The sequence below is a fragment of the Amphiprion ocellaris genome, chromosome 5 (assembly GCF_022539595.1).
Source record: "Amphiprion ocellaris isolate individual 3 ecotype Okinawa chromosome 5, ASM2253959v1, whole genome shotgun sequence".
In the NCBI taxonomy this organism is placed as follows: Eukaryota; Metazoa; Chordata; class Actinopteri; family Pomacentridae; genus Amphiprion; species Amphiprion ocellaris.
The window spans coordinates 25836603-25858967 of record NC_072770.1 but is presented as its reverse complement, the minus strand read 5'-3'; the positions used below and the strand labels follow the sequence as shown (position 1 = coordinate 25858967).

The 22365-nt window shown below is 41.0% G+C and overlaps 2 protein-coding genes across 3 annotated transcripts in view; both read right to left on the bottom strand.

Annotated features, from left to right (window-relative positions):
• Positions 1–881: 881 nt before the first annotated feature.
• On the bottom strand, positions 882–8007 carry pa2g4a (proliferation-associated 2G4, a). Its single transcript, XM_023267327.3, has 13 exons — positions 7801–8007; positions 6310–6438; positions 5911–6016; positions 4979–5048; positions 4800–4892; positions 4353–4416; positions 4123–4201; positions 3390–3468; positions 3152–3285; positions 2951–3045; positions 2729–2856; positions 2563–2616; positions 882–2388 (listed from the first exon to the last, which is right to left on the bottom strand). Exons 1-13 carry the CDS (start codon positions 7880–7882, stop codon positions 2326–2328), a joined length of 1176 nt encoding a protein of 391 aa, XP_023123095.1. The 5' UTR covers positions 7883–8007; the 3' UTR covers positions 882–2325.
• Positions 8008–9139: 1132 nt separating this feature from the next.
• erbb3a (erb-b2 receptor tyrosine kinase 3a) overlaps positions 9140–22365 on the bottom strand; it is a 29389-nt gene continuing 16163 nt past the window's right edge. The window contains exons 3-29 of one of the 2 annotated variants that reach the window (XM_023267335.3): positions 22008–22194; positions 21534–21659; positions 20015–20080; positions 19655–19773; positions 19220–19361; positions 18934–19047; positions 17974–18091; positions 17772–17845; positions 17588–17678; positions 17431–17448; positions 16418–16635; positions 16207–16339; positions 16010–16103; positions 15680–15834; positions 15534–15587; positions 15305–15443; positions 15103–15216; positions 14912–15010; positions 14574–14759; positions 14327–14482; positions 14090–14165; positions 13852–13998; positions 13226–13323; positions 12906–13094; positions 12747–12815; positions 12324–12585; positions 9140–10316 (exon numbers count right to left, since the gene is read on the bottom strand). In XM_023267335.3, the coding sequence (XP_023123103.2) occupies positions 9550–10316; positions 12324–12585; positions 12747–12815; positions 12906–13094; positions 13226–13323; positions 13852–13998; positions 14090–14165; positions 14327–14482; positions 14574–14759; positions 14912–15010; positions 15103–15216; positions 15305–15443; positions 15534–15587; positions 15680–15834; positions 16010–16103; positions 16207–16339; positions 16418–16635; positions 17431–17448; positions 17588–17678; positions 17772–17845; positions 17974–18091; positions 18934–19047; positions 19220–19361; positions 19655–19773; positions 20015–20080; positions 21534–21659; positions 22008–22194 (4011 nt within the window). In that variant the 3' untranslated portion in view covers positions 9140–9549. The remainder of the gene's footprint in view (positions 10317–12323; positions 12586–12746; positions 12816–12905; positions 13095–13225; positions 13324–13851; positions 13999–14089; positions 14166–14326; positions 14483–14573; positions 14760–14911; positions 15011–15102; positions 15217–15304; positions 15444–15533; positions 15588–15679; positions 15835–16009; positions 16104–16206; positions 16340–16417; positions 16636–17430; positions 17449–17587; positions 17679–17771; positions 17846–17973; positions 18092–18933; positions 19048–19219; positions 19362–19654; positions 19774–20014; positions 20081–21533; positions 21660–22007; positions 22195–22365) is intronic. The other variant, XM_023267336.3, reaches the window with a different exon arrangement.

Genomic DNA, 22365 nt, shown 5'->3' with positions numbered 1-22365 from the left:
GACTTCCATCAATAACCCCTGTGCCAAGTCAGTCTTAAGCAGTTTCCCATCTGTTTCTAAGAATCAAATTATATAAGAAGTTTACTCTGTGGTGTCATTTTAGGGAGGAGATCGCTGCGGCTCTGATTAGCAGTGCCATGACTTGGTCTATACTTCCTGAATACTGCTACAGCTGTTTCCACTCATTTTTAACTAGTCAACAGTCTTCCTAGATTCTTTTCCATCCTTGTGAAATATTATAATCGGATTTATCTTTTCCATGCTGAGCTGTGATGCAGATAGACAAAGCCTATAGGTCAAAAACTGTGGAGGCCGTAGTGTTCACAGCTCATTTATTACCATGTCCATACATCTAGGCTAACTGGAAACACACACAGGTGTACTCAGGTGTTGTGTTTCAGTCATCAAAGGTTGTGCAACACATACGCCAACAATAATGCGTATTCGCTCTTGTTGCATCAAGTTCCTGCTTTTGAGGCTTTGTTTATTCATAGTAGAACAAACTGTACTTGTCGAGTTAGAAAAAAACAATTACTATTAGAAGATATACAATGTTCAATCATTTGACATGTAAGTGGATCCTTGCACAGGATTGTTATGTCTCACAACAAAACCCCTTTGTTCTGTTATGACAACACATCCCTTATTCATGTAAACCACATTTTCCGAATGGCCAGTGACAAGTATTTATAATATTTGGTAAAGCCCAGTGTCTGTTTCGTATCACATCATCACAGAATTCTGCTTTAATTGGCTTCTTCTGGTTCAACACCATTAATACCACCTTATTGTATGAACTCCAAAGCTCTGTTCGGATATAAAGAGGTGATCTTTAGTGTAGACACAAACAGGTTTGCCAAATAAACATAGTAAAACTTAAGTGTATGAAAATGTTTTTATTTCATTAGATGTAAAGTTCCATTGCCCACTGGTTGAGCTACAAAGCACGGTTTTGCTTTTCCCAGCATATTCATTGTTGACAAACATGACCAAACATTATCCCAACCCACAAAATGAAATCTGAAATTACTTTACTGGCCCAAATGGTCTGAAGACACTCCCAAAAGTGATTTTTTTTTCTAAAAACTGATCAATCAGCTGTAGCTTTCATGCTTCACAAGACTAATGATGTAGTAAAGCAAGTCACAGGTGTCACTAATAGAAAAAAAGTTGGAACACACATTATAGACTTCTATCCTTTTCCATAAAATTCAAGGGGAATGGCAGTAAATGTAGCAGTTTGTTCCCTAGAGTCAAGCTCATTACAACTGTGTTCTTAAAAATATTCAGTCATCTGCTCAGGTTATTGCTTTAAAAATCTAGTGTGGTTAAAACATTGCAGATTTAGCCAGAAATGTGGTCAGGCCATGATGATAAAAGCGTAAGTTGTTACATAAAATCTGGAGCAGAAACCATTTTGTGAATTACTGTCAATTTGGTGTTACATTTTAGGAAAATGTCAGATTACTACTTAGTTCGTAACATTCAATTAGAGACAAAATCACAATATAACCCTTTACTGCATGTGGTGGGTAAGAAAAATAATTTGTGATAAACTGCTTTTAAATGGCAAGTTCATAATTGTTTAATAATGCACTGGATGGTTAAAATCATTGTCCTCTCTTGGGAGTCATACACTTAAACGATAAAAAAGTGCATCTAAGACTTCCAATAAAACATCTGGATATCCATTCGACTATAAATTTCTGTTTATACACACTGTAAACAAGCTTAGATAACTTGAACTGACTTTGTTGCCAAAGGGAATCAACATGTAACGGTTCGCATCCTACTCATATGACAGGAATCCATGGCCTCAGATACATAGTGCCTAAAAAAAAAAAGAAATATGATCCATTTTTCTGTTGGTACCAATCAACAACATTCAACTCAAAACTAATGTCAAAAAAGGCCAGTTGACTCCCATTAATGCCCACTGTAAGCGTCTGCATCACTCAAAGAAAGTTTTTATCTGCAAATAATACAAGCATGACAAAGTAAAAGGACACGCACCAGTCATTACCATTTGGCAACAAGTCTTTTCAAAGATGTAAACTATCAGCAAATATTCATTATTTCCTACTCAGGTTAGGGCAGCAAAAAGCAGCATTCCTTCAGTGGTACTTTCTATTAATGCAGTAAAGGGTTAAGCATCTGTGTAGGACCGTCAAATATTTAACTGATGCCAAAGTTCTTATGAATTCATCAGTTTACTACATGAAATCAACCCTAGTAGGTGTAGAGTGGGCAGATAGTTCGGGGAAATTTGTCATGTTTTTTTCTCTCGTGTCTCTTTGGGGTCTTGCATGTGTGGAAAGGCAGTTTTTATTCTGCGGCCTCTGTGTCCTCAGTTGGCTGTCCAGTTGCATTTTCAGCTGTCTTTGAGGCCTAAACAGGTGGAAAGGGAGGAACAAATCAGCAAATGAGCATGGCACTAAACCAAATATATATTCTCTACAGCTGCAAGGTGAATCTGAAGACAAAAATGTAAAAGGTAGCGAAGTATTAGCGCCCAGTGAGCTTTGGATCACTTCCATGTTCTTTATTAGAATGCAAAATTACCTTCTTTTTCTTTTTCTTCTGTGTCTTACGGCTTGCTGAGCTTTGTAGTAAAGTCTGGTGGAAGCAAGGAGGCATGTCAGTATTAAGTGAATAAAGCCAATAATGCTGCCAGTCTCTATGCGTGACAAAAGAGCTCCATTTAAACAAAATCAATTCACAATCTCACCCTTAGCTCTGGATCCTGAACTTCATGCTCTGACTTGTAGAGCTCTGGATCAAAGGGTCCGTTGGTGATTCTGTGGGGCCCGTTGGCCATCAGCAGCACTGTGAACTTAAACTGAGCTACAAACTCTCCTGAGAAAGACACAGAAAGAGGAGGTGGTGGTCAATAAACAGTCAAAAGCTGTCAAAAAGAGTAAACACTTTTAGCAGAGAAGTAAACGCTCACCCTCTTTCTCATGTAGCACACTGAAGGGCTGTAGCAACTCATGTTTGGCACATTCTACCACACCAAGACGGGCTTTGGCCTCATCCTCAAAAGCCCTGATGGGAAAATTCAGTGTTGGCAGTAAGTAAGAGCTCGAGCCAAAGTGCATTAATATTCAACTTGCTGTCAAGCTCTTTAAAATTTCAGTAGGTGATGACCTACCTTAGAGTGAAGGGCATGGCATCAAAGCGTCGTTCCACCTCACTAAAGAACGTACGGGAAGTCTTCATCTTCAAGCCATACTGCTTACTGGGGTCCCTCTTATAAATCGTAGTCCTCAGACCTGCATCTCTTGCCTAAAAATAGATCAGAGGATAAATTCCAATGTAGACACGCATCAAGTCACAGCCTCCGGACAGCTACAGGTAAAGAACACACAAAGACAAGTTAAGACACTAACCTTTCCTTCTCCGGTGCTTATCAAGACGTCCACAGCGTAGACTTCATGTACCTCAAACTCTGCCTTCTCATGGTCCTTCCTGTCAAAGAGAGTCAACAGCAGCAGGTCAAAACACATTCAATAGCTCTTTAATCTTATCATCTCACGTACCTCCAGTCATTAAAAATGTGTGCCGGTTACTCAGAACAATCAACAGATCATAAAGTATAAACTTTTCATTGAGACCTATTCTAAAGCAGCATTAAACAGCCACAGAGACAAACAACAGACCTCTCCGGTACCTTTGTCTCTCTTCTGTATAAAGTTTATTGTTAAAAACAGCAATGTCAGCTTGATTATTTCAAGTACCCTAAACAACAACGAGAAGATAGAAGATTTTTGTGGCCAACACTGACCTGAGCATTTGTAATATTCTGATAATGACTGGATGATACTAATTTTCTCTCCACAATCCATTCCACAAACAAATATCTCAGATTCTTTAAAACAACTGCATGCAAGAAATATACTGGGGATGAGCTTTTAATGTTGATTAAACTGAACAGGCCAACGTACCGCATGCTTCCCTGAACACTGTTTCAGGTCGTCTTTGTTTAGTTTTCAGGTCACAAGCAAATTTATCGCCAGTGAATAGCAAGGTGGAAGAATTTTAGAAGTAGGAAGAAAGTGAACTAATTCAATTGTGGGATATCCTGAGGGAATACTCCCATGATTAAAAACAACAAAAATGTACCTTTGCTGGTCTGTTGGGTTTTGAATTATGGTCTTCTCTCCGTCTATGACATGCTGCTTTAGCTGATGAGACAGCATACCTTTAAAACAGAGCAAGACAGAATATATCAAGTCAGACAGGAAAAAGTGAACCATTTTAATGACAACATCCACATCAGCAAAGTCATCTTTATGAACCAATCTAAAGAGAAGCAGTTCACTAAAATGTACCAACTTCTAATAGACACTGACCCTCAATAGGTGAGCATTTGAACGACTGTGCGATCTTGTTCCAGGCTTCTGTCACTTGAGTGTTCTGAGAGGAAGAGAAACACACATTACTTTTGCATGCAAAATACAGTTTTCATTAAGTGATTAATATAAAAATAAATCAAAACACCAAGAGTTGAAATTCAGTCTAAAAACAGTCTGTCAAACACAGCTAATAGCGTGTTTCATTATTAATCTGATAAATTCAGGGAAGGAAACAGCATCAGAGCCCGACTATTGGAGAATTACAGGAAAAAAATGCTTAAAATGAATAATTTGAGACATTTCGATATGTAGCGAATGTCAACTATTGGGATTAATTGAAAGATAGATTTAAATCTTTTCATGGCCAGAGCCAGTAGCCATTGTAGAGGATGTAACTCATTAACATGACCTGGAAAACACAGAGAGGACGTGGTTAAAATGTACCTGGTTACCAGGTTTCACAAGGCGTAGAGCTGCCTCCGCACACAGATGAGCTGCTTTGATTACATCAGCTTTGCGGCCTGTGATGGGATTCTCCTGCAGAAATAAAACACAGTGAAAAGAGGACTTCGAGACCCAAAGGAGGGGACACAAACCTGTGATCTTCAGGAAAAAGCCCTCACCTTACTGGCTCCCACAGCAAAGCTGTGAGCAACATTAGCAATGAAGCCATCAACATGAACCCCTAGATCTCTGCACAAAATAAGAAGAAAAGAGAGAAGAGTATGAAATAACAGTAAAACTAAGGAAATTGATCATGTCTCAAATTCAGTTCAAGTTTAACTGCTACCAGCTGTCAAGATAATTAATATGAATGGGGGAATCAATCAAATTAACTTTAGGAGGGCAGAATGTCAATTTCACTTTGGGAACTGACACTAAACAATAAGAGAAGGTAAGAGAAAAATAAAACTGCTTAATCTGCTATGGCCATTAAATGGAAGATATATCCCAAGGTGAATTTTTTTTTTGGCAGTGCGTCAGCTGGAATACAGTGAAGGACTTATTGTGAATTCAAGGCACTGGCATTACAGACTGTAATAAATTGAACAGACATGCCCAGCCAGAAGGTTAGAAATATGTGTGTAAAATGAGAAACATACAAACCTAACACGTGAAACCACATCACCACAAGCTCTAATGTGTAAAACACCGAAAATCTACACATAGCACAACAGACGTTACGGAGGACGAGGACAGTAGTGGCAATACAACAACTAAGATGAGTCTCTTTCCTTTTTTGAAGCACAACGTCGCATTAGAAAAATGTGATATATGGGATTTAGCTGTTGGATGGGCATTGAAGCTAAAATCCAACATATCACCTCAAAAGCTGCAAAAAAAAAACCCTGTTCTGAAAAAACCTTACTTGTCGTTTGCCACACAGGACAAGACAGAAAGACAAGTACCGATGAAGCAGACAATCAACAGCAAAGAGAAAGCCCCCACAAACAAGCTGAAATGTCACATAGAAAGAAGGGAGGACTACACACTGGGAGACTCAAGACACAGAGGGGAAGGAGGGGGTAACATCATTGCAGAGCATGGTGCCTACATTTTGACCAGATCCCCATCTTTAAGTGTGTAGTCAGGGTCACTCTTCAGGGGAGAGAAGTGGCAAACACAGTTATTGACTGAGACGCTGGTAGGAAAGGCAATGCCTAGAAGAGGGAGAAGAGAACCACCAAGTCTTCATTTGGAAAATCATCCACAAATTTAGCAAGAGAAATATTTCTAAAAAAAATTGTTGGAGGTGACACTTGGATCACCTAATAAACTTGTACTGTCAAAGTCTGCCACCATGTTAGTTGTTTTGAAAATGCCTGCTACTATTCATGCTAAACAAAGCTGTGTGAAATGACCCACAAACAGTTTGCATGACTGCGTCTACTCTTCTTGATGGGTCCAACTCAGCTGATCCATAAACAACACTCTTGTACCATCTCTGCCTCACCTTTCTTCATTTCTTTCTCCTTCTTGAAGACCTTTCCGGTCTCAGCCATGATATAGGTGTCACCTTTCTCACAGAGGCTGAGCACAGACACACCAGGCTTGGCTGCTTCTACCACCAGACGAAGGGCCTCTGGGTGAGACAAATGTTACGTGATTAAGAGGAGGGTGAGGAGGAAGGAAGCAACAGGAAGGTCAAGCAGGTAGATACGGTTGCAAAATATTAACACTGTGTTGTGACGAGAACAGACATAGTCAGAGAAAATGTCAAAGTTCTAATCACTCTCCCTTCCGGAGAGCCTGGCTCTAACGGACGTCTTGTCCTTGTGAAAGGAGATTTTTCTACCAACTGCAATCTTTGGATTTGTTGGGTTTCTCTATAATTTTGGAAGTTGAGATGACATTTGTTTACAATTGTGCTATATAACAAAACCGGTTACATTCATTTTCAGAGACCATATCACCCGTTCCTATTCAAACATAATAAAACACTGGTTATTCTGTGTGATAGGATAAAAAATAAAGTAAGAAAAGAGTTTGGGATGTAACGGTAAATACAATGACACAATATATAATCGCCTCACATTATGCCATACAATATGAAATTAGGAAGCCAGTGTACCCTTTTAATATGTCTGGATTCATTGGTTTTAGATAATCGCAGGCTGGAAGTCAAAAGTAAGAGAGCAGGACTGATTTATTACAACACTAGATTTTGTGTAATTAGAGCATATTAGCATATTAGTTACTTAATTTGCTGGCTAAGCCAAAAACACAAATTAATGTTTTGTTATTTTGTCAAAAAAAGTTTCTATATTAATTTAAAATATTCCATAACAGTTCATAAAGTGTGGACAGAGGACTTCATCTAAATCTACCTATTCTAATTTCAATTTTACTCTTGATTTCCAACCAGCAGCTAAGTATTATCATCATTATGTAATTTTAACAAATAACCTAGACATGTCCAGCTTCTGGGTAGTCAGACACAGAGGGCACACATTTATATCACGTGAATAACGTGTGAGTTACATACAAACTGGAGACTCATTTCAGTAACGTTAGCATAAATATTAGCATGTCCGTTATTTGTCAACTACACGACTAGTGACTGAAAGTTGGGAAGAAAACGTTCAGTGTGGCTTCATATCTGTGGCTGCCTCCTTATCTCTCAGCTAATCAACGTTTGCTGAACATCTGACTACATGGCAGCAGGCTAAGCTAGCTGGCTAGTTAGCATCTCACATTAGTTAGACAGCTAACTGCAGCGAAACCTGACGTAAAGTAGCAGTAAAACGGAGGCTAGCATTAGCTGAGTTGGTCTGTTAAACCTCAAACAGCTGCTCCCGCTAGCCACCTGGCCAAGATAACATATGAGAGCCTGAGAGGTAAACCACATGTCTGCTCTGCTGCTGCTGGGAGACCAACATTAGCTCGACGGGCCGAAGGGAGCAGATCGCCCCATCCAGTCACCAGCTGCTGCTCGCTTACTTACGGTTCGCTATGTCGCCTCCCATCTTGTACTTGGTGACCACCAGGTCCTCGGCTATGGTCTGCTCCTGCTCGTCGTCGGACATGTTGGCAGTGAAGTTTGAGTCGCTCCTTGGCCCTGGACAGCGACAGTCTTCCCGCAGCTCTGCTCGGCTCTGATCGCTGCTGCTGCTGCTGCTTCTGCTGCTAGCTCGGGCCTCCTGCTGCCGCCAAGCCCCTCCCGCTCCTCCGTGACGTTAGCCGCGTCACCGCGACCCCAGCGCGCCAAAACGCAGCGACTCTCTGATATGACGCCTGCATGTGCTAGATTTACATGCACTGACGATAACTACAGCGGCAGCGTGACAGGTGGAAAGGCAAGAAATGCAACCAGAGGTAAGGGCATGGCTTTCACTAAATTATTGATCTTATTTAGTCAAAGCCAAGAATGGGTAAAATGCCACTGAAAACATATTATAAATGCTGTATAATGAGTGTGGCTGTAGATTTAGGCTGCGGGATAGTAATATTTAGGGAACTAATTTTTGTGTTTGGAAGAATAGATTTGTGGTGAAGTCTTGTCTTCACACGAATTTCCTAAGTTATGAAGGATGGAAGTAAAGATGTAAGGATGGATAGAGGAGAAAAGAGGAATGTAGGAGGAGGAGAAGGAAGGAATGAAGGAAGAGGAATGAAGGTGGTGAGAAAGGATGGATGTGAAAGCAAGGATGTAGGAGGACAAGGAAGGATAGAAGGAAGGAAGGAAGGAGGAGAAAGGAGTAATGTTGAAAGAGAAGGAAGGATGAAGTAGGAAGAATGGAAGGAAGGATGGAGGAGAAAGGAAGGTGTAGGAGGAAGAAAGGAAGGAAGGATAAAGAAACAGAAGGGAAAAATGTAAGGACAGGTGGAGAAGGAAAGAGGAGTGAAGGATAGAGGAGAATAGGCAAATGTAGGAGGATGAACTAGGAAAAACAGAAGATTTCTTTCTTTCTTTGGCCAGAACAAATGTTGAGACAATTTTATTTGTAGCCTTAATATTATTAGACTAGAGAGTGTTTTCAATCTACAGTATTTGTAGTTTTCCAGAGTTAATCATCACTAAATATGTTTTCTTAACCCAGTTTGACCTGTAGGAGGATGTGGAGGCTCCTGTAACTTGGTTTGCTGCCATGAAGGAAATTAATTCATGACAAGCAGAGAGAAGGAAGAAAATTGGCCATCACAGATATCGAGTTAAAAAATAAAATGCTCATGCACTTTGCCCTACATTTACACATTTAAGCCCTCCATTAACCTCAGGAAAACCCTGCAAGTTGCACAAATTGTCATCATATCCCAGCATGTTAAAATAAAAAGCTCCAAAATAGATATTCAAAATATTTTTATTGAGTAGAAAATGTGTCATACTGCATCAGAAAAAAAGAGGTTTCAAAACATAAAGTTGTAAATCTCCAACAAATGCAATTGTTCTCAAAAACAGTTTTGTTCATTAAATGTAAACAGAAAGATATAGCTTGTAATCTGTTCTTTTTTTTGTAGTGTTTTCAACACTCAGTGCTACTGATTACGAAAATGCCCCCATAAGCCTAAAACGCATACATAATGTCAGCCTGTAAGAAACAACAAAGGTGCAAACAAGTCGCACAAGTTGGGTTTTTTTTTCGATTATGTCACAGACTACATTATGATGGTGGCTTTTGATTGCATTTCTTATTTCAGGTCCTTCATGACTGTCTCTCAGCGGGAAGCTCGTGAGATTGTAAATGTTTGTTCTTCATGTAGGCACTGCTTTGGGCTTGAGGAACATCCTGCTGTGCCAGTAGCCTGGGTTGTCAAAAGATCTCTCAGCAGCAGCGGGTTCTCCGACGCCGACTCCAGCTCGCACTTTTACATGGAGGTCAAACCCGTACTGATGTGCCTCATTGCCCCCTGCTGCTCCCTCTGGCTGCCTCTGCACATTCTGGTACACTGCTGCATCTGCAGGCGGCGGGGCAGCAAAGTAGTCCATGTCCTCGTATTCATACGCCTCGCCCTCGTCTCTCTCCTGCATCTTTAGCTCCTTCCCATCTCGAAGAGCTTGTCGCAGCTTCGGCTGTCTGTTTGTGTAGTGATAGTTACTGTCCTCCACATACTCCTCCTCTTCCTCCCCTCTCATCCTGACTGATGCTGGAGGAGGTGGAGGGTCGTGGGCTGGAGGGCTTTCTTCTTTTTCGCTGCCTCTGATGTCCATGTATTCATATTGAACTTCATTGGATCCATGCCGCTCTGAGTCAGAGTTGTCTTTGGTTCTCATGTGAGCTCCTCTCACCTCCATGGACAACATGGTGTCACAGGAGCAGGCGGTCGCTTGCGATGATACAGAGGAGGTCCGTTTCTTGTTCTGCTTCCCCCAGTGGCTGCTGTGCCTGGGAGAGACAGGTGTTGCACACGTCTGCTTGTTCATGTACTCGTATTCTTCATCATCTGGGTCATCCAGGAGGCCTGATGAGTGAGACTTGCCCATCCGGCCAGGAGTGGCTCGAGATGAGTAAAGCAGAGTGTCTATAAAACAGATCACAATGAATTAAAAATGAAATACATTTTTGTGCATTACCTTATGAAGACATAATCACAAAATGTTGTAGATATACTCAGTAAATCATTTTTTGGACCCATTCACTGTGCAGGCACTGTATTTTTCCAACACACCTGATATTATTTAGGCAAGTGGTTACTTTTTTTTTGTTAGAAGGGTTAGTTTTGCTTTTTAAAAAACATTTATGTATGAGATAATTACCTTTCTCTTCTTCCTTTTTTCTTCAACAGTAATTATATAACATTGTAAGAACCTAAAATTTAGTTTGCACAATATTGCAAGAAATTATGAAAGGAACTGATGTAATTTTACAAAATAGTTATGAAACCACTTCCACTATCTGTGCACAAAAAAATAAGCTACTGCCAACAGCTGCTTTTCTTAGCACAAACACCAGAAATAAGGAGAAAAATCTTGTCTCTCTTGTCTCTCCAAAGATCCTAGAAGCACCCCGGATTTCGACAAAACACTTTTACAAATCCAAATCTAACCGGAAAGGGAATGTCCCAACTCCGGGGTTGAAGCGGAAGTGACGACAAGGAGCGGCTAATGCAACGGACAGCGAGCGGGTGATGTTTTGCCCGTTTTGTGGGGAATATATGAACCGATTGACGCGGTTTTGTTTTTCGTGTGGTCGGTCTTTAGAGTGTTTAAATGGCGCAGATCAGACCGACAGAGTGCATTAGCCGCTCCTCGTCGTCACTTCCGGTTCAAGCCCGGAGTTGGGACATTCCCTTTCCGGTTACATTTGGATTTGTAAAAGTGTTTTCGGACTTGTAAAAGTGTTTTGTACCTTGTAAATTTGTCTTGGAGGTTGTAAAAGTGTTTTGCATTATGTAAATTTGGTTTGCACCTCTCGGCCACCGTAATTTGAACTATTTTCAAAAAAACTGAAAACATGGAATCAACATGTCCAACATTTCCCAAGTACCCACAGATGGTACCAATACTGGAACAAAAATGGTCACTCTACGTACTACATATGTTTTGCTATTTGCATTTTCATATTGCTCATGTTTCTCCTCTGGTCTGGGTAAACACTGCCTGCAGTTCAGCTGAAAAGTCCATAAATTAAGTTATCAGTTGGCCTGATCTGTGTAAATTGTATATCTATGGCAAAGTTTTAAGTGAGACTTGAAGAATAAAGTGATTCTGAATATCATTATCTTAAGCTTCGATCTGGAGAAGCTATGTAACAAATGTTACATAACAGATTTCAAGAATCATCAAAAACTTGAAAATCCCCCCCCCCAAATTATTTTTAAAAAATTGTTTTTAGCTTTGATAAATTTAATTTTGTAAATTAAACATTTTAATTTACAAAAGGCAAACACTGGCTTTTGGAGTTCAGAGGGGGAGAGGGTTGGCATGCTTTTAATTATTGTTATGAAACCTGAAGCTTTATGGGGCCTGATCATGTATTGGTTGGTACCACTAACATCTATGAGTTTCAATAACGTCACAGTAACCTCATAGTGATGATAAGACCGCTACAGGTCGCTGTTTATGGGAATAAATCGTTGTTCCATAACACCTCCCATTTTCATTCCATACAAATTAAACACACAAGGTATAATGTGTTATAGGGCAATATGGAGGTTCTAGTTAGCAGATACTAGCTGTTTCCTTCTGTTTCCAATCTTTGTGCAAACCTAACTTGTTCCAGATATGAGAGTGGTTATCATGCTTATCATCAAACAAATAAATGCTAATTTTGTCCTTTAAGCAAGAGGATGACCTTTTCAGATACTACAAATGTAACAAGGTACATAAAATATTATAGCTGATGTTATACATGTTGCTTAAAAGGGTCCTAGAATAATGTATTATGTGAGCGTTACAAAGAAAAATTGTAATAAAACTGATGGCTTTGTATCGATTTGATAAAATGAATTATCTCCGTCCTTTAGATCTATCACCTATTTTCTTGGAACAATTATTAGGGCCAAGTAAATTTACAGTGAATGTATTACCTCTCTCTGGGCTGTTTCCAGGAAGCACATATCCGTTCTGGTCTTCTTCCTCCATCTCTGGTGACGGAGTGTCCGACTGGCCGCCGGACATACTGTCCCTTTGAGACACATAAGCGCTGTCCTCGCGATGACGTCTTCTTTTCAGGCTCCCTGCCAGAGAGAAGTCCTCACTCATCTCCAGCTCCACTGCTGTGCCGCAGCCCTCGGAGCTCTCAGACACAGTGCGGGCAGAGTTTAGTCGAGATCGTGACTGCCACATAGCCTACACAACACAACAAACAGTGAATTAACAACAGTAGGAACATCATCGACTACTAACGATGATGTTGGTAGTATCTTGTATTTTTTTTAATTGCACTAAAAATAACAATAAATAGTTTTTATATGAAGTGTCTTAACACTAGAGGAGTCTGTATCAGTTACCTGTCCTTGGTTGTCAACACCTGGAGTCATAGGCAGGTATCCAGCCACGGTTGATGGATTAAGAACCACCTTTACAAGAAAAGACAAATGAGATTTAGATACAGGAGGTGACTTTTAGACATAAACTGGGCTAAAAAAACAGAAGGTGTTGTCTCCTACTCTGTGAGTGTCCATCCTGGAGAGGCGACTCAGACTCCTGGACAGGTACTGTGCGACTGGAGTCACACTGTCCACCACTGCCTCTGCCCCCAGGTCCTCCAGCTCTATTTCCAGATCATCCAGGTCATCCAAGTCTGCACTCCGCTGGACAAGTTCATCTGGACTTGTGTCCTGTTGGCTACAGTCCTCCTGGCATACCAAGGTTAGAGGCAGATTAGCATTTTGCATGTACATTTTTACTGGAGCTCCACTTTAAGCAGAACCATCTGTAGTGAAAATAACTGGATCAGAGGCTACTGACTGAGCAGGGCCTGTCTTACTTTGATCACCAGGTAGCGAGGTGGATCTCGGGCCATTCTGGCAAATTCACTGGCCAGCTCCTTGAATGTTGGACGGACATTCTCATCGATCATCCAGCCTGAGTGATTAAGAACAAGAGTCATAGTGGTTTAAACAAAATGTCACCATGCCAACATACTCACAGTGGCAATGCTATTTTCGCCATTTTAATTTAGTATGCACTCTAAAATTTTCTGATTAGCAGTTAACACAAAGTACAACTGTAGCTGCTGGGAATGTCATTAGTTTTTCGAGGAAATGTTTTTATTCTTTAACCTAAGGGGGTCATGGATGTAGCTACAAATATTCATGGCAATCAATCCAAAATCAGTTGATTTTTCACACTTTGGCCTCATGGTGAGTCATAATAAAAAGTCAGACCTATGAAACTCAGTGGGATTCATCCTCTAACTTTAGTGAATATTTGTAGAAAATTTCATTACAATTGATACAATAGTTGTCGAGATGATTTTAGTATGGATCAAAGTGGTGGTCCAGCCAACCAACCAACCAGCGTTGCCATCCCTAGAGGCCTGGCTGAGAAGCATATAAAGTATTTGCACCACTGCTTGCAGGTGAAAAAGACGGTTAGTAGAGAGGTACTCACACTTGACCATGACCATGTAGACATCAATGGTACAAATCTGTGGCTGAGATAGACGCTCGCCCTTTTCCAGCAGGTCAGGAACTTCCTGAGAACGCATTGCTGCATATGGCTCGGCCCCATAAGACATCATCTCCCATATGGTCACACCTAAATGAAGGTGAGGGATTTAGTCTGGCTTGAAACTGCAATTCTGGTACATCTGACAGATCACACCATCTGACTCTTGAAAGATGCTCACCATAACTCCAGACATCACTCTGATGTGTGTATCTCCGAAACAAGATGCTCTCCAGTGCCATCCACTTGATTGGTGTCTATGAACACAACCAAAAAAAGTCTTTGTTGGTTGAGTTAAAACACCAGAATAAATGATCAGTGAATATAAGAAAGCAATGGCAGCAATGTTTCACAGAGTGCAAAATGGATTTACATCTGACTAATTGTTAATAAATTATGATCATTTTAACCAACAGACCTTGACCTCATTATAAAAGTACTTCTTGTCATCAGGGTAGAGCAGGTCTGCAATGCCGTAGTCAGAAATCTGGACGGTGAAATTATTCTTCAGAAACACATTTCTGGCCGCCAGGTTCCTGTGGACGATCCTGTTCTCCTCCAGGTAATTCATACCCTGACAGGGAAGAAGGACGCTCTGCTTAAAGTTTTTGCACTATCAATCTATCTGCACATGCAACAAAATGCTGAACATGTCGATCCTTTACCTTTGCAATCTGAACACACCAGTTGAGCATCCTCTGTGGGCTGAGTTTGTTTTTGTACTTCCTGACGTACTCCAGCAGGGTGCCCTCACTGCAGAGCTGAGTGACGAGCTGCAGGTTGTCACCGGTACAGATGCCCTGGGTCCTGACAACGTTAATGTGGTTCAGGCTTCCCAGTGCCAACATGTGCTGCAGCAACAATTGAGGGTAAATCATTATTATCATTTCCACAAAACTCTGCTCAATCTATATTGTGGGTATGAAATACTCTTTCTACAGACTGTGAGTCATAGACAAATACATATTTTAGGCTAACTTTTTCTTAAGTGACATTTTCTTACATCTGTCAGCTCACAGAAGGTCTGTCGACCACTGCGATCATGAATCGTCTTTATGGCCACAGGAAGCTTCACTGTATCTCCTTCAGGAATCCAGTAACCCTGTGAAGCACAGAGAGCAGAGACCATCTGTTAGAGAAAAATCTGATGTATAACAGAAGCATTGTATAGGAACTTGTTACTACTCTAAGTACCTTATAGACGGATCCAAACACTCCATTACCCAGCAGCTTGACCTTACGCAGCTCTGAGGGCTTCAGAATCCGTGCGTGGACTTTAGACCCTTTTTCTTCCATAGGCTCAAAACCCTTCAGGCACACAGAGTAGATATTAAAACAAACACAAATAGAGCTTCACACGGCACAGTGAAACATAAACCATCAAATTCAGACTGACCCCACTCTCCATGTATCTCCTCATTGCTCTCTTGCGACGGATGGCGAGACCTCGTCGGTACAGAACAGTCAGCACGAAAATGGAGAATGATAGGAAAATGAGGGCGATCACTCCAAGAACGATGGCAGTGGTCTCTTGTCTAATTACAGGGATTAAAAGGATATCAGGATATATCTGGATACTGAATCAAAAATTTCATAAAATATGTCCGAATGAGACGAAAACTCACCCGCTAATGTACCGTGAAGATTCCACACAGTCCCTGAGTCTTGGACCGGAGCACCTTAACACAAAATACGACAATTGTCAATTAAAAGGAGAAGCACATACATGAGTGTTTGTGTGCATCACCTCAGATTTCTACTCATATCTTACCCTTTAGTGCAGTTGACATGGCACGGTTCACAGTGGCCCTGCTTGTTGGGGTATTTGAAGATGACTTCCTCTCCTCCCATCACACCTTCAGGACACGAGGACACACAGTGTGGACCATCCTGCAGGCCAGCACATGCTACACACTGATCCGCTCCCTGGAAACAATAGGGCACACCTTAGCTGACAGATATTTGCATGGTGAAAGAAATGGTTCCAAGTCGTGGCAGTACGGTGGAGAGTCACGCCCATTTAAAAGCCACTAGATGGCAGCAGAAGTTATTCCTACTGTCTTGAACTTTATGGCCAGGTGTGAGGTGGAGATAGTCATACCGGGCCTGTGCAAGTCTGCTTCCCCTCCTGGACTTTACACTCAGGGTGACAGGGCATACACTCCCCTGATGGAGTAGCAAACTCCCTCTTCTCCCTGCAGATAACAGTCAAACACTTAGCACAGCCACATCACAGCCAACATTACTCACATTAAGGCAAACCGGTTTAATATTAGGAGTTATTTTGTGAAGACTAACCCAGATAAGAACATGCAGTCTGGAACACATGTTCCTCCCCTGCTGTACTTGTTACAGGAGACACACTGGTTTGGTCCGGGACCCCAGCAGCCATCAGAGGAGCACAGGGGGTCGCACACGTGGTTGTCATTCACTACAAAACACAATGGAAGTCAGCATACTGATGTACAATCAACACTGACCAGGTTTAAGATGCTCCGTCTTCACTCACCGCACTCATTTAAAGGTCGGTTCTCCTTCACATCGATGTGCTTCTGCCGTCTCTGTGGACGGGAGCTGCTGCTTAGGATTCGTGTCCAGTTGACAGTGTTATGGTAGCAGAGCTTCTTGTTTCCTGTGATGTAGACGCCGCCATCGTTTATCTTTCGCAGCGAGCGCAAACCCAGAGACTTCAACGATTTGATCTTCATCACGAGAAGAGAGTAGCCCCTGGAAGAGCAGGAAGAGGATGGATTTTGGGAAATGCAAGGAATTAGAAGATGAACATTTTAGAATTTTGTTTAAAATACTCTGAAATTAAATGAAAATTTTATGGGCAACTGAATATTTTACATTAAAACCATCTTTCTGAAATGATGAGATTTGAATTCCTTAGATTTGTTTTTTCGTATGGTAATTTCAGGTTTGCTATTTCAAATTCAAACCACTCGTTCAAATCCCATCATTGAAAGAATATAAACTGACTTTCTTGCTTATTCTTGGTAACTTGAGTGTCAGGTTTGAGGCTGGATGTCTGTCTTTCACTAACTGCAATTAGACAAACTTGATTCAAACAACTTTAATTCACTGGACCCTTTAAAATAGTCCTAATAGCCTGTTTTTCAAACTGCACAGCATGTAGCTACATACTAGCAATTGCAAGAGCAATAAGAACCAAATAAATTAGGTAAATGGTTTTCAGTGTAATTTTGTGGCATTTAAATTCCAACATTAATTAAGCATTCAAAGGTGATTAAATTTCTAGATGAAAAACCTTATTGCTTCTCTTTGATTACACAAAATACAACCAGAACCTCAGATTTCAAAAAAGTCAACCCAAACGTCCATCAGTTTTCATGAAAAAGAGCATGCAAGAATATTATGTAAACTTATTGTTCCCACCACCAACTTAATTCCACCACTGAATCAGCCATGAGATGATATTCCAGAAACTGAAAACAGTATTTTAATCTCAATAACTGCAAGACAAGAGAAAGAGATGAGCATGCAAAGTGTTTACTGTACCTTCTAGAGCTCACTCCTCTAAACAGGATTAAAATGACGTATAACAAGGAAATAAAGATAGAAAACACAAACAATCAGATTCTTGACAGTGACGGTTTAGTTTGTTTCGGATACAACAGCACGATCGTAACTAGAAGGAAAGAAAACTACAACTCACTTGAAAAATGTTCTGCCTTGAATTGTTTGGAGGTTGGAGAAGACTGACAGGTCCGTCATGTTTTCAGGCCACGACTGGATACTAAGGTAGTCTGAAAGCAGAAATGTTGTGCTTTAGAGGCTGGAAACAACACTGTGACATGACATCAAAAACAGTTATCAATTTAACAATTTAATCTGCTCACCTGTGATTTCCCGCACAGTACTGAAGATTTTCAGTTTTTCTGGGTCGAGGGGTGGTATGCCATTGTAATCATCACTTTGACCAAAATAAAACAACCCCCCCCCCCAAAAACATATGAAAATACTTACAGACAAACTCAATATAGTAAAATCTTTGTTGCATGAAAACTAATGATGACTACTGCTGGGAAGAGTTTTATTTACCCTTCTATCCCGGTCACCAGGAAGTGAAGACTGCCCTGGATCTTGGTGCAGTTTATGAAACTGTCTATGTTATGAGCATCGACGGTTTGTCTGGTTGGACTTCCTGTGCCATGACAAACTGTTAAGAAGACAAAGAGGAGGAGAATGAATGGGTTACGAAAATAATTGTTTCTTTGATCACTGATTAAACCCCTCGATCTCATCTCTGTGCATCAAAGTTTCATATTTAGAAATTTATTTCCATGAAAATATTCCCCTCCTGTCTTAAAATGACTTGGCTCTATGGCGTTCTCACCTCTACAGTATCTACATCCATCCCTTCACCACTCAGTGCAGCTCAAGCGCACCAGCTCACCTACATCTCTGCTCAAACACTGTAGAACTACTCTAAGCTACACAAAAACAAGCTGTAACATTGGTCAGCCATACATGTTCGAACTACAAACTGATTCTGAAAAGGAATAATGATACAGAAAGTCTCATCCTGGAAGTGGACAGGACTATTTATGAAACCCCAAAAGTCTGAATCCAAGCTTTGACTGCAGTTTCAAGCTAGAAGCATTGACTGCTTCTTTCACTCATGATGTGTGTTTAGGAAAAGAGGCGATTCGAACCAAGCAGCTGTGGTAGAAAACACCTCAGAACAATCACAGTTTCATTGTGTCCTACTTTATTACTCCACTAAATTGCATTGGGAAATATTTGATCTTTTATTTTTTTACTGCAATACATTCATCTGGCAACTAGAGCTGTTATACTTGCAGAACAACATGTAATCACCACATAAATCTGGTTCCATTTGTGATTAGCCGTCAAACATTATTCAAAGTAGTGACTGTAAAACTAACTCCACTGCCCTTACAGAAAGGTAACTTCCACCAGTGCGCTGCTTGTTTCTCAGATGCAGAAAACAACTCTTTGGACTCAGTTGTGAAGCAGATGTGTAGTTCTATGAAATACCTTTGGGACAGAGGCCTCCACAGGGCTCACATATTTTCACTCCGTTTTTCTCCACTTCCATTTTATCAGACGGGCAGCTGCTCACACATGAGCTGCCATCCACCACAAAGTTTGCTATTAAAAAACAGAAAATATCATGAATCACCACAATGCAGTGTGTCAGTGACGGCATTAACATTTGTGTAACAACTGGAGCAACCATAAAAACTGTCTTTGTCTAAGGTCAACAACCAACTCTGAGCCGGCGTGAACATGTGGGTGTAAAGTGGCACAAGTGGAGACTCACTGGGACACTGGGCCACACAAAGAGAGCCGTACTGGTACTTTGCATTGGGGTTGGGTTCCATTTTGAAGGTATGTTTGTTGTAGATCAGAGTCTGGGGACACTGGGGCACACAGGAGCCCAAGTTGTTGAAGTTCCTGCAAGCCTGTAAAATGTCACATTGAGGAACACAAAGCATAGATTTGATTTATGTATAACATACCTTCATCCCAGTGAGTACTTGGTCCATTCACAATAGTTATTTTATCAACTGTCGTGACTTAAATGTGCCAGAAAGCCATAATAATTTGTCAGTGATCAGGATACTGAAAGTAATTCTGCTATTTTCAGCTATCAGCTAGTTTTTCTGAAAGCTGAAGATATATAGCAGTTTTGTTTCTGGCTACAACATGTCAAGATGTCTCCTGTGTTTAAAAGAAATCAAAGCTTTTGACTCACAAAGCAGTCTGTATCCAGGGGTCCAGTGCAGCCTCCAGCACACTCACTGTGGCAGCAGTCGCTCGGTTTTGTACCAAAGCATCGGCCGTTACACTGAAGGGCGCACACAGTCTTTGTCACTGAAACAGAGTAGAGAGCACATTAATCCATGATGTAAAAACTGGACACACCAATACTAATAATTAAAACTGCAAACAAACATTGAACTTAAAACAAGCATTATTCAAAATGTAAAATCAGATCTTGCAGTCCTCATCAGTAGGGCATCTTTAAGACTCCCCAATGCAGTGACTGTATTACAAAACTGCACTGATGCATGAAAAATAAAGAAATAAAGGTAAAGGTGTTGAGGTGACTCACAGATCTGGCAGGTGTCATTTCCTGGACCCCAACATGGCAAGTCTCCACATGCTTTGTCACAAGGCACTGAGGGATCATTTTATTGGTCAGTAGGTGCAATATTACATTTTAAGTCAGAAATAAAAGGATAGGTTCACATTTTTAAAGTATGCGTTGAACTGAAAGAGTTGTCGGTTGCTGTAATCAGGCTTGTTGTTCATACTGTTTCTGAAGAGATCAGGTCCTTATATGAACTATTTCACTGCAAGAGATGGAAAACAAAATCTAGAGTCCTTCTGTGTACCGAAAAACACACTCTGATCCAAAGTCCAGCCTGTTAACCTTAAATGCAACTCTAACCTATAAAATGTTCTTCAATCATGAGTGGAGCAATAAACAAATTGCCCCTGTTCTGTATCTCACAAAGGCACTACTAACTGAACACTGAAATTTGTTAGGATTTTTATCTCACGAAGGTACTAATAACTGAACACTGAAATTGATATTACATATGAGTGTTATAATATTGATAATAATAACCATTTAATGTACAATGAATCCATGAGTCATGCTTGACCTTTAAAAGGGAAGAGATGGAGCTAAGCTCTAACTCAAAGCTCTGATGGACACAGACAGTTCAGGCTGGAAAGTTTTAGCCACTTACAAAAAATGTTTCTTCTTCTACACATGCGCACACTAACAAAGATTGAGTTTTGGCCTTGATACACAGCACATTCCTACTTTCTTATAATGTAACAATTAATTTTACGGAAACTGCGAGCTCAAGGTTGTTTGAGGGAGAAAACCATAATAATCCTCCCTAAGGGACACCTGCATCCTCCCTATGAGATATCACTAATGGCTGCATCACATCTCAGCTAACAATGGAGTAATACAAACTGGTAGAAAGTGGGAAAAAGTTTGCAGGAGGGTTCGCCTCACAAGGTGCAACTCCTGGGGATTGGATGAATCATGTGCCAAGAGATATAGACATATCTGTGCACCAAGTAATGGGAGAACTAAGTCTAAACCATGGTTTATCCCAGCCTTAAGCCAATCACATATTCAGTATTTGAATTAGATGTTTATATCTATGACCTTTCACACAATACTAGACTGAATAAAATGTTGTGTTCACTTTTGATTTTATCCTTTTCTGGGAGGCTGTTCCAAACAGAAAAGCTAATTGTACAAGATTCTTTTGGGACACTGATATTTAGAAAATAAACAGCTTAATTGGAGAGACGTGGTTTGTCTTTTATCTCAAAAAATGAACACTTTCAACACTCCACTCAATTTGTTATTGCCCCAGTGAGTGGACATATTCAGTGTTTCGGGTCTATGTCAGCAGCTATTAAAGCAGAAACACACAGGGACAGCGTGGCTAATACACCTAAATATTTGTTTATTAAATAGATTTTTTCACCAGCCAGCAGGCCTGAGATACCAATTACAGTGGCCGGGAGCACTTTTGTTTTCATCTGAACCCATCCTTTACTGTAACTCATGTTCAGTGTGGTTGTCAACCTTCGGCACTCACTTTTCGGCCCGTTGTCCTCAATCATAATGTCAGCTTTTTCATCCTTCACTATATCCCGCCAGTTCACCTGCGGGGCGTAGCTCAGGTACTTGTTCTGGATGATCTTCACTCCTCCCTCCAGTATCTCTGTGGACGACACACATGCATGTAAATGGGGAGGGACAAATTAGCGGAGCAAGCCCCAACAGGCCTCTGACTCATTCCTGTCCACCATTCGCTGTTTACTACATCACATACAAGCCCAGTATAATGTGCCACAGCTCATGTTACACTGGCGGTTGAGCGCATGAGACATTCCAGAGACTCCACATCAGTGCGATCAGCTCACATCGCTGCCGACCGGTATTCTGCAGGTGTGGCTACGCTGTGTGGGCGTGGGAGCTCCAACAGTAACAGAGATCCACTCTGAGCATCTATCTGCTGCATTCCGACCTCCCACTCATTAAACACACTACAGGTGCGACTTCCGTGTACCTGTAAGGTGTGTCAGGCCCAGCTCCTGGAGACCGTGTTGTCCGTCTCTCTGGTAGTTGATCATCACAGCCAAGGCGTACTGGTCCTCATAGAGCGTGGTGCCTCGGATGACACGCAGGTGGTCAAGAGGGAGGCGGCTGAACACATTGAGGGCAAACAAGATGTAGCCCGTCACCTCCTTAATGGACTGTAAGGTTGAACATTCATTGGAGAGAGAAAATACAGATGATTAGAAAAAAAAACCTTATCTGAATTTGCTAATCAGATAGTTATCCGGGTCACAACTTGGCAGCAGAGGTGTGTTTTGCTTGTTCTGTTAGTCACCATGACTGGAGGGGGACATACAGTAAATGAGCTC